At 38.3% G+C, this 10824-nt stretch overlaps 1 protein-coding gene across 1 annotated transcript in view; it reads left to right on the top strand.

Moving 5' to 3' along the window:
- LOC119428660 (neural cell adhesion molecule 2) overlaps positions 1-10824 on the top strand; it is a gene marked incomplete in the record, with an annotated part of 694153 nt that overhangs the window by 450028 nt on the left and 233301 nt on the right. Inside the window, 1 exon segment of the mRNA XM_037696330.1 lies at positions 10022-10096. Coding sequence (XP_037552258.1) covers positions 10022-10096 — 75 coding nt within the window.

Below are 10824 nucleotides of genomic sequence, written 5' to 3'. Positions count from 1 at the left end.
TCTGAGAAGGTGCTATTTAAGAGACTGAGCTGAAAACAGCTCCTCAGACTGAGGAAGTCTCTCGGATGAGAGACGAAACGTTTCTACATTTTTTGTTGATTTGCTTTGTTTTGTTTTTTTGAATGTCCAGAGGACCAGATTTAACTTTTTTAGATTAACTCAAGTTGCCTTTTTGGACACACATGCATATATTTGTATAAATTGTACTTGAGAGGAGATTATTACAGCCTCATAAAATCAATTATGATTATGATATCGGAATAGTATCAGTATCGGCCAATATCTATATGTAGGTTTCGGGATCGGATAGGAAGTAAAAAATGTGGATCGGTACATCCCTATTTTTAGTTTTATTTTATTCAATCCACGATGGTGGAATTCACCACCGCCCGCCTCCTGTTTTTAGTTTTTTTTTTTTATGTGACGCCCGTTTCTTTCACTTTTGCAGCTTAATAATGGTTTTGGTTTTCCTGTGACTTATTTACATTCTGATAAATGGTAGGATGCCCTCAATGTTTTGTTGTTCTTCTTTTTCTTTTCTTTTTTTTGTAAATGATAAATTACGTTTTTTTTTTTGTGAATATAATATGGTGTCTTGAGTTCCTATGACATCACAGCAACTAGTCGACGTCAACTCTTATCTTGTTGAAGTCGACTTTAAAAAATAAGTAGTCGCGCAACCCCTAATGTGGACATCCACTGCTTACATATGTACAATTGTTTGATTTTCTTTTAACTTATAGTGGGCATGGCTGACATCAGGTGTGCTCAGTAGCAAAATACTGGTAGAAGTACTAAGTTCAGTGAAGCTTATACAATTCAGTTTCATTTCAGTTTATTTATAGCACCAAATCACAACAAAGTTGTCTCAGGGCACTTTACAGGAACATTCACATACATAAAAGCCAATTAGTAAAGTTCTCTATCTAAGAAATCCAGCAGACAAGCTTAATCTTGGCTTTGTTGCAGTTTCCCATCCTGAGCAAGCACAGTGGCAACAGTGGAAAGGAAAAACTCCCTTTTAAAAGAAGAAACCTCCAGCAGAACCAGGCTCAGGACAAGCAGCCATCTGCTTTGACCGGCTGGTTGAGAGGACAGGAAGGAGAGACAGAAAAACACAGAATGGTAGCTCCAGGTGTACCTGAAAAACAAAAAAACACATGTTAAGATAGAAAAAATAATTACAAATACAAAACAGGTTGAGCAGAGTAAGTAAAGACAGTAGCAGAGTGAAAAGTGTGGTCAGTTTGTCCTCCAGCAGTCTAAACCTATAGCAGCATAACTAAGGGACAGCTCAGGAAACCCAAGCTGACCCTAACTATAGGATTTAGCAAAAAGGAAAGTCTTAAGCCCAGTTTTAAAACTGGACAATGTGTCAGCCTCACGGACAGAGATTGGAAGTTGGTTCCACAAGAGAGGAGCCTGATAACTAAAAGATCTGCCTCCCATTCTGTTCTTGTAAATTCTAGGAACTACAAGTAAACCTGCAGCCTGAGAGCAACGTGCTCTGTTAGGAAAATATGGAACAATAAGCTCTGTAATATAAGATGGATCTAGGTTGTTGCGAGCTTTGTAGGTTAGAAGTAGGCTTTTGAATTATATTCTGGATTTGACAGGGAGCCAATGGAGAGAAGCTACAACTGGAGAAATATGATCTCTCCCACTAACTCCAGTTAAGACTCTGGCAGCAGCATTTTGGATCAACTTGAGACGTTTTAAAGAAGTATTTGGACACCCAGATAATAAACCATTGTAATAGTCCAGTCTAGACGTGACAAATGTATGGACCCATTTTAAAAAAAATAATTTTTAGATAAGATGTTTCTGTTGATATTACACATGTGGAAGAAGGCAGTTCTAGTAATGTTTTTAATGTGGGGGATAAAAGACATGTCCTTATCAAAAATAACACCAAGATTTTTAACATTAGAGCTGGAGGCCAGATTAATGCCATCTAAGAAGGGAGAAAGACTGAAAAAATAATTCCTAAGGTGCTCCGATCCAAAAACCAAAACCTTAGTCTTGTCTGTGTTCAAAAGGAGAAAATTAAGGGTCATATAGGTTTTTATGTCTTTACGACATGATTGTAGTCTAAGTAGCTGATTGGATTCATTGGGTTTAATGGACAAATATAATTGTGTATCATCAGCATAACAATGAAAATTTATCCCATGCTGTTTAATAATTTTACCTAATAGAAGCATATATAAAGTAAAGAGTATTGGCCCAAGCACTGAGCCCTGAGGAACTCCATGACTAACTTTGGTGTGTGAAGAAGATTTATTATTTACATTTACAAACTGGAATCTATCAGATAGATATGATTTAAACCATTTTAGAGCTGTTTCGATAATCCCAGTATCATATTCAAGCCTCTGTAGTAAAATATTGTGATCAACTGTATCACCTGTATTGTATGGGGTTATCTTTTGTTACATTTTCTCAGTACCAAACTTGTTCAAAGATTTAAATGTCACTTTGAAGTGAGAATTTCTGCGTCTTTTGTCCGATGTTTTTTTGTTTTTTTTTCCACAAGATTCTTCTGATGCTGAAACCATTTCTCTCTCACTGTCGTTAGGGAAGCTGAAGTAAGGTAGATTATCGACCATCTCTGACACTTTACAAATGGCAATCAATGTTTTTGTTTGTTGTCTTATTTTGCCCATCTGCAGTGCTTCACAAAAGAGATAATAATTGGAGCTGATAATTGTTACCAGGCTCATAACGTATTGACCCACGCACCTTAAAAAGCCAATTGAACAAAACCAACCCGTGCCTGAGAATTGACATAATTAGCATGTCTCGTGTCGGCTCCTCTCGGCAAGAGTAAACAAATTTACTTGCGTCATTTTTCAAATCCAGCCAGCAGTCTCATTAAAATGCCAATGCACATTTGCAGCAGAGATGTTGTGATATGCGTTTCAAGTTGAAAAAAATGCCAACCGAACTCCAATATTTTCCAGCTTGAGCCGATTTCTATTATTCACTCTGATGGCTGGTGTAGAACAGAAAAGGCTCGGGCCATTTTTCTTCCACCTGCCGGTTCTTGCGAGCGACTTATTACGCGATCAATCACACACACCGTGAACGGTGTGGAATCAATTAATAATTGAAAACCTTTAAAGTACTTGAAGGGCTGATTGCAGTGTGCCTTAAGTTAGACACAGGCACTGGGGAAGGGCACGGGGTTAAATAGACATGATTAATCAGCCTGAGAACAGCATTTGAATGAATCTGAAACAATATGGGAGTGCCTTGAAGAGTAGAAATCGGATGTTTCTTCTATGTTTCAGTCTAGTTTAGCAGGGTACAAGCATACTAAGGACAAAGTGCAATACTCTTGAAGAGGTTTCATCATTTTTAAGTGTTTTTTTTTTAAGGACATTAGCCTTTAAAATAGTTGGAAAACCTAAAGCATTTGCTTATACAGTACAATTGTTCCATATATGTTATGTGTTAGTCTATTAATGTAATCTCTTTACTCAAAATTCTACCCACAATACCCCATTATGACAATGTGAAAAAAATATTTATTGAGATTGTTGCAAATTTATTAAAAATAGAAAACTAAGAAATCACATCTGTGAATGTATTCACAGCCTTTGCTTAATACTTTCTTGATCCACCTTTGGCAGTGATTACAGCCTCAAGTCTTTGTGAATGTGATGCCACAAGATTAACACTCCTATCTTTAGGCAGTTTGTTCCATTCTTCTTTGCAGTACTTCTCAAAATTCATTGGGTTGGATAGGAGACGTCTGTGCAGCCTTTTTCAGATTTCTCCAGAGATGTTCAATCAGATTCAGGACTGGATTCTGGCTTGGCCCCTCCAGAACGTTCACAAAGTGGTCCTGCAGCAGCTCCTTTTGAGATCTTGGCCATGAGCTGCGGGTCGTTGTCCTGCTGAAAAATGAACAGTCGCCCCAGTCTGAAGTCAAGAGCGCTCTGGAGCAGGTTTTCATCCAGGATATCTCTGACATGGCTACATTTATCTTTCCCTCTATCCTAACTAGTCTGCTAGTTCCTGCTGCTGAAAAACATCCCCATAGCATGATGCTGCCATCACCATGCTTCATTGTATGGATGGTATTGGCCTGGTGACGAGCGTTACCTGGTTTTCTCCAAACATGACTCCAGGCATTCACACCAAAGAGTTCAATCTTTGTCTCATCAGACCAGAGAGTTCTGTTTCTCATGGTCTTAGAGTCCTTCAGGTGCCTCTTGGCAAACTCCAGATGGACTGTTGCATGCCTTTTATTAAGGAGCGTCTTACTTCTAGCCACTCTACTCTACAGGCCTGATTGGTGGATCGCTGCAGAGATGGTTGTCCTTCTGGAAGGTTCTCTCTTTACCGAAGAATGCTGGAGCTCTGATAGGGTGACCATCGGGTTCTTGGTCACCTCCCTGACTAAGACCCTTCTCCCCCGAATGCTCAGTTTAAACAGCCGGCCAGCTCTAGGAAGAGTCCTGGTGGTTCCAAACTTCTTCCATTTACAAATGCTGGAAGCCACTGTGCTCAATGGGACCTTGAAAGCAGCAAAAGTGTTTCTGCATCCTTCCCCAGATTAGTGTCTCAACACAATCCTGTCTCGGAGGTCTGCAGACAAATCCTTTAACTTCATGCTTGGGGTTTGCACTCTGACAGGCACTGTCAACTGTGGGACTTTATATAGACAGGTGTGGGCCTTTCTAAATCAAGTCCAATCAACTGAATTTACCACAGCTGGACCCCATTTAAGTTGTAGAAACATCTCAAGGATCATCGGTGGAAACAGGATGCATCTGAGCTCGATTTTGAGCTTCATGGTAAAGGCTGTGAATACTTATGTAAATGGTGTTTTTTAGTTTTCTATTTTTATAAGTTTGTAAAAATATCAAACAATCTTTTTTCACTATGTCATAATGGGTCATTGTGTGTAGAACTTTGAGGAAATAAATTATTTAATACAATTTGGAATAAGAATGTAGCATAACAAAAGGTGAAAAATGTGAAGTGCTGCGGATACTTTCCGGATGCACTGTATAGTCCTTTTTAACAACAACAGCAATAATAATAATTATTTCAGTTGACTGGATCTGTTACAATGAAATGTAAAGGCCACACATTTCTTGAAAGATCACCTGCAGCTTTAGTAGCTGTAGAGAAAGAGTTGCAGAGCCTTTGGTCAAACCTTCAAAATAAAGTTATGCATAAACGCATGTATTGTCATGAGATGTGATTTTCAGAGTGCATGTTGTGAAGGATTCTTGGCTACTGAATCTAAGCTCAGTATTCATAAACCTGGTAAAGCTATAGCTATTTTTGCGTTGTGTAATGTTGATTAGCTATGAGAGTCCTCTTGAATTGGACTGAATCCAAAAGTTAATTGGTTATGATGTGCATCCAGTGATTCCTTTATGAGAATTTCATAAAAAATTCTCAAGTTGTTCACAGATAATTTGCTAACAAGCATACATGAACAATAACAGTATTGCCTGCCTGCACCTTTTGGTCACTAATAAAGGAGCTCATTTACATCCATATGACAAAATGTGTTCCATCGCTGTATATATATTTCATACATTTTGTATTTGAAGCAGACGTGTGCATTACCAGCCTACTAGTTATCTGAATATTCTGTCTGAGTGGTGCTACTGACCGACCATAACTGAATCACAGGACAGAGATTACCACATGTGTTGACAAGATCAGCTCCTGCATCTTATATGACGTATGGCAGTGCCCCTTTCCTGCCATCTATAGGCAGGCTGGGGTCACGACAGATGGCTGCCACTGATTTGCTGGAGAGCAGCTTGAGTGCGATGCTGCCGCAGACTGCAGCTATCCTCCCCCCGAGAAACAGCAGCTAATGATTTCATCATTTCCTTGAATATTGACAGGTGCCTTGAGCTGGTTTACAGTGTTGTAGAGCGTATTACCATCCGTCAAAGTGTTATTAATATTCAGCTAGTCTGTATGTCTGTGTGTGGTTTGGATGTTGGTCCTAACCAGCTCCAACGGGTAAAGATGACAAGCGCAGATATGATAGGCTCATGAAAATCAGCAACATGGTGTGACTACCGCTACGTCAGGAGGCCCAGGAATGACCTTCTACCTCCTGAGCTGCCAATAATTATTCATCATATTCGACATCTGGACACATTGTCTGCTGTAATTCAGTTTCTCTCTGCCTGCATCTTGAGCAGCTTGTTCATTCCCACTTTTTTTTTATAAATGCATGTGAGATACGACTGGGGTCAAATCTCCTTTTCACATAGCTGCCATTAAGGCTTTCATTGGAACATTTATTGTGACTCATTATAGTGGCCACAATAGGTGCAGACAAATGGCCTTTGATTATAGCTTGACTTTGCAAAGTTTGTCCCAATGCCATCTCCACTGCAATGTTTTTCTCCACATTTTTCATAGCGCCACTGAAGCAAGTACATGTCCGCTAACTAGGCATGATCTGGTTACCAGAGTCAAGGTATACCATTCCTACAATATAAATACCTTTTTATAAGGTACAAGGAACAAAAAGTATTTTTTGTTTTTTGTTTTATTGCCCATCCAACCCCACTTGTAGGCGGCTGTGGCTAAGTGGTGAGAGCAGTCGTCCTCCAGTGCAAGAGTTGGGGGTTTGAATCCACGAGCAGTCACATGCTGAAGTGTCCCTGGGCAAGACACTGAACCCTTCATTACCTCAGATGTGAGTCCCATCAGTGTATGAATGTGATAAAGCACTGATTAGTCTCTTTAAAATGATTTGTTCAATTAGCTTTGTAGAGATCTAGTAGAGTGCATGAATGGGTAAATGAGGGCACAGATTGTAGTGTAAAATGCTTTGAGTATCTTGATAAGATAGAAAGGTGCTATATAAGTACAGTCCTTTTACCATTTACTGTGCCAAGCAATGCTCAGTCTCTTTATACCTGATCCTCCAAGCCATCATTCAGCTGTGTATGGCAACCAAAGGAAATTCCCCCAAATGGTTATGCTTGCCTTAAAACAGAAGCAGTTGGTTGGTTGCACATTTTATCTGACTGACAACCCCATCCGCCATGGGTTGTCTATTAGAGGTGAAACACCTGTCTTTTTTTAAAGGTAACACAGTTGAAACAAACAGTGAGCATTAGCATGTTAGCAGGTGAAATATATACAGCATGCTCAGTCCACATTGCTCTAGAGCCTGTCTTGTGTGGGATTTCTCCTTCTGCCTGGCTCCTGAGTTAGTGGGGACACCGTCTGCTCTGTGGTACAGAGTCCTGATGACTCCTAACTTGTGCTCCAGGTGTGATGGTAGTCAAACAGCAAATACTCATCTATATGGGTTGGTTTGCGGTACACATCAGTTTGCAAACGTCATCTATCAGAAACTGAGACCTCACAGCCCAAGAAAGCTAACTTGCATTATTTTACATATTCTTGTGTGAACTTTATACACCTCTGCATTCGTCCAGAGGACCTGACATAACTTTGTTAGAAATCTAATCCATGATGTGAAATTACTGAAAAACCACATGTCATATAATCACATATATTCATTACCAGCACAACCAGAATAAAACCAGTTGTTGTTTTTTTTTTTTTTCAGTGAATAAATTTTAAATTCATATTGTTGGACTGGTATAAACTGTATGGCAATTTTCTGTAAAAAAAAAAAAAACCCCAAAAAAACAGTGCTTTACAGTAGACTTTTGTATTTTTTTTTAGAGAAAAATGTACAAATAATTACCGTTTTCACTGATTACTTTATTTATGGCAACTTCACGACAACTCAACGGTTTTAAACTGTTTGATAGTTTACAGATTTTCTCTGTCGTAGTTTTCTGTTTATTACTGTTAAATATACAGATATTTTTTACAGTGTAGAGACCAAGAACCTAGCCGGTTGTTTGATTTATTAATGGGTTTGCCAGGCACTCAACAGTACAACAGAAAATATATAGTAATATTGGTTATTATGATGGAGTTGTAAACTGTAAATTATCGTGTATAAAACAGCAATAGAAGGCATTTTAATTAAATTTATTTTTTGCATTTCTTATGATTAAAGGTTTTTATTGCAAACTAGATATCATGTATAAAATGTCTATACTGAGCTGTGTCAAATGGTGCAGTTTAAATTATTTTACAGATGTTTTCGGTAGATGTATTGATAAGCGATTCTGGGTACACATTCAGTGCAAGTGCATTTTTATCTACGTCGTTTATTAAACAAATCCAGGGGTAAATGTGTAGCAGTACATAAAAATAAATTACTAACAGGCCTTTCAAGGACAATGCAATTGTTGACCTGATTCAGTCACTTTGGCTGTTTTTGTAGGTAAACAAACACAGCGGTAATAAACAGTCAATCACAAACTTTGCTAATAGATTTTTAATTTGCATTTTAGTGTCAAGATTGTACGACGGAGTATTAGGGCCACACTAAGAAAAAAAAACTACATAATGAGATAAAAATCATAAAATTATGAGAATAAAGTCGTAGTATTGCAAGCATAAAGTCATAACGTAATGAGAATAAAGTCGTACGAGAATAATGTTGAAATATTATGTGAATAATCAGAATCAGCTTGGTTCTTGCACCAAAGCACAACAAAATTACATTTCAGTACGGCCTGTCCAAGTAAAACACAAACAAACAGATATGGGGAGACAGAGGTGTCTGAGGCTGCGGCCTCGTGGGAGGTGCTGCCCTTAAACGTAAAGGGCAGCGCCATAAACAAACTTTTAAAACTTAAATATTATGAAAAAAGTCATAATATTATGAGAATAAAGTTGAAATAACACGAGAATAAAGTCATAATATTATGAGAATAAACTTGTAATATTATCAGAATAAAGTCGTAGTATTATCAGAATTTCGACACAAAAAAGCAGTCTTACAACTGTGGTAAAATGATGAATGTTTACATCAGCAATACAATAGCAGGGGGCCCAGCGCACTGTGGAAAATTAATTCTTATGATATACTGAAGCCGTATGGCATTGCATTTAATGGTTGCATTGACGGATTTAGTCGTCACATAATGTGGATGGAGGCATATTTCACAAACGGTGACCCAAAAGTGATTGCGGACTACTTGATAAACACAGTGACCCACATTGGAGGCTGTCCACAGCAGGTGCGAACCGACCCAGGAATGTATTATGAGTTTATTCTCGTAATATTACGACTTTATTCTCATAATACCATGATTTTATTTTCGTTATACTATGACTTTATTCTCGTAATTTATTATCTTTTTCTCGTAATGTAATTTATTTTTTTAGCATGGTCCTACTACTCGGTCGTAAGACTGCACTAGCTATACAAAAATATTATTTGATATACACAAAAGTATTCAAATTACATTTTTTAAATGAATGCAAATAAATCATGTGATACATTTTTTGTTTGTTTGTTTGTTTTAATACCATGGAAATTGTAGTATTTTTGCTCAAGGTTCTCATACTGCCAGAATCCCATGCTTACCACCAACAGAATCACTTTCTTCAACTTGGATGTGAGGATCCACACTACTTTTTTTTTTTTCCTTGAGAGAATACACAAAAAAACATTAGCTGGTTCATTTTCTTTATCAGCTTTTGAAATTTCCACCATGCTGTTGCTCAATTGTCGTTAGTGATGACTGCGAACAGTGTTACCACAGGCAGGAAGGATCCCATTTGTGTTGTACAATTTGACTGACAAGCCTGTCGCAAAACAAGCGTGTGTCTAATGAAAACCAATCTGTGTCTGTAGGCTTCGGATGGCAGAAAAAATGTTGTTTTGAGGAATTCAGAAAGAAATTGAACTTTGAATGAAAACAAACTACACAATGTGTGAAATACTTGGAACAGTGTGGGTATTTTTTCTAAGAATCTTCCTTTTTATACAACGGTATGCCTGTGGCAGTAAACGATGAATAAAATAAAAAATGGAGACATGCTGATAAAGAATTAAGGTCTAAATCATATCTGTTGTTGTTTGTTAATTTGAGGAATACTCCTACTCTTACTAATATGTTTCTCTCACAATTTTTCTCTTCTTTCACAGCTGCCCTGCAGGTGTCCATATCCTTGAATAAAGTGGAGCTAAGTGTTGGAGAGTCCAAGTTTTTCATCTGCACAGGTAAAAACTATCTACTGTCTTCCTATTGCCCTTTTGCCTCCTTTGTTTGTTTGTACTGTTGTGTCATGAATCAATTAAATTATTTTAATTAATGAATCACTAGGCTGACTTCTTCATCTGCTTAACCCAGTTCAAGGTTGCTACCACAGCTAACTGACCTAACGTACACATAAATGGTTATACCTGAATAAATTTACAGATTTCAAGCTAAATCTGATGGGATAGTAGCTGAGAGTCATCCACAACACATACGCTTCCTTACAGACAGGGCTTAATTTGTTAACCAATTGATGCCGGGGGTTGAGGCGGGCGGTCCGGGGGTCCTCCCTCAGAAAATTTTGAATAAAGTAGATGGGAGTTCCTGCATTTCAGTGTATTTTAACGGGTTGTTATACATCTATGTTTGCCTACATTTGTAAACACGCCACATCTCTCAAGCATCCTACCTTCCTCTTTACTTGACTCGACTGATGGATGGATGGATGGATGGATGGATTGATGGATTGATGGATTGATTGACGGATGGATGGATGGATGGATGGATGGATGGATGGATGGATGGATGGATGGATGGATGGATGGATGGATGGATGGATGGATGGACGGACGGATGGATGGATGGATGGATGGATGGATGGATGGATGGATGGATGGATGGATGGATGGATGGATGGATGGATTGATGGATTGATGGATTGATGGATTGATTGATGGATGGATGGATGGAT

The sequence above is a fragment of the Nematolebias whitei genome, chromosome 23 (assembly GCF_014905685.2).
Source record: "Nematolebias whitei isolate Nwh7 chromosome 23, NemWhi1, whole genome shotgun sequence".
NCBI classification, from domain to species: domain Eukaryota; kingdom Metazoa; phylum Chordata; class Actinopteri; order Cyprinodontiformes; family Rivulidae; genus Nematolebias; species Nematolebias whitei.
Note: the sequence above shows the minus strand (reverse complement) of the source record. Positions and strands in the feature narration are given on the sequence as shown.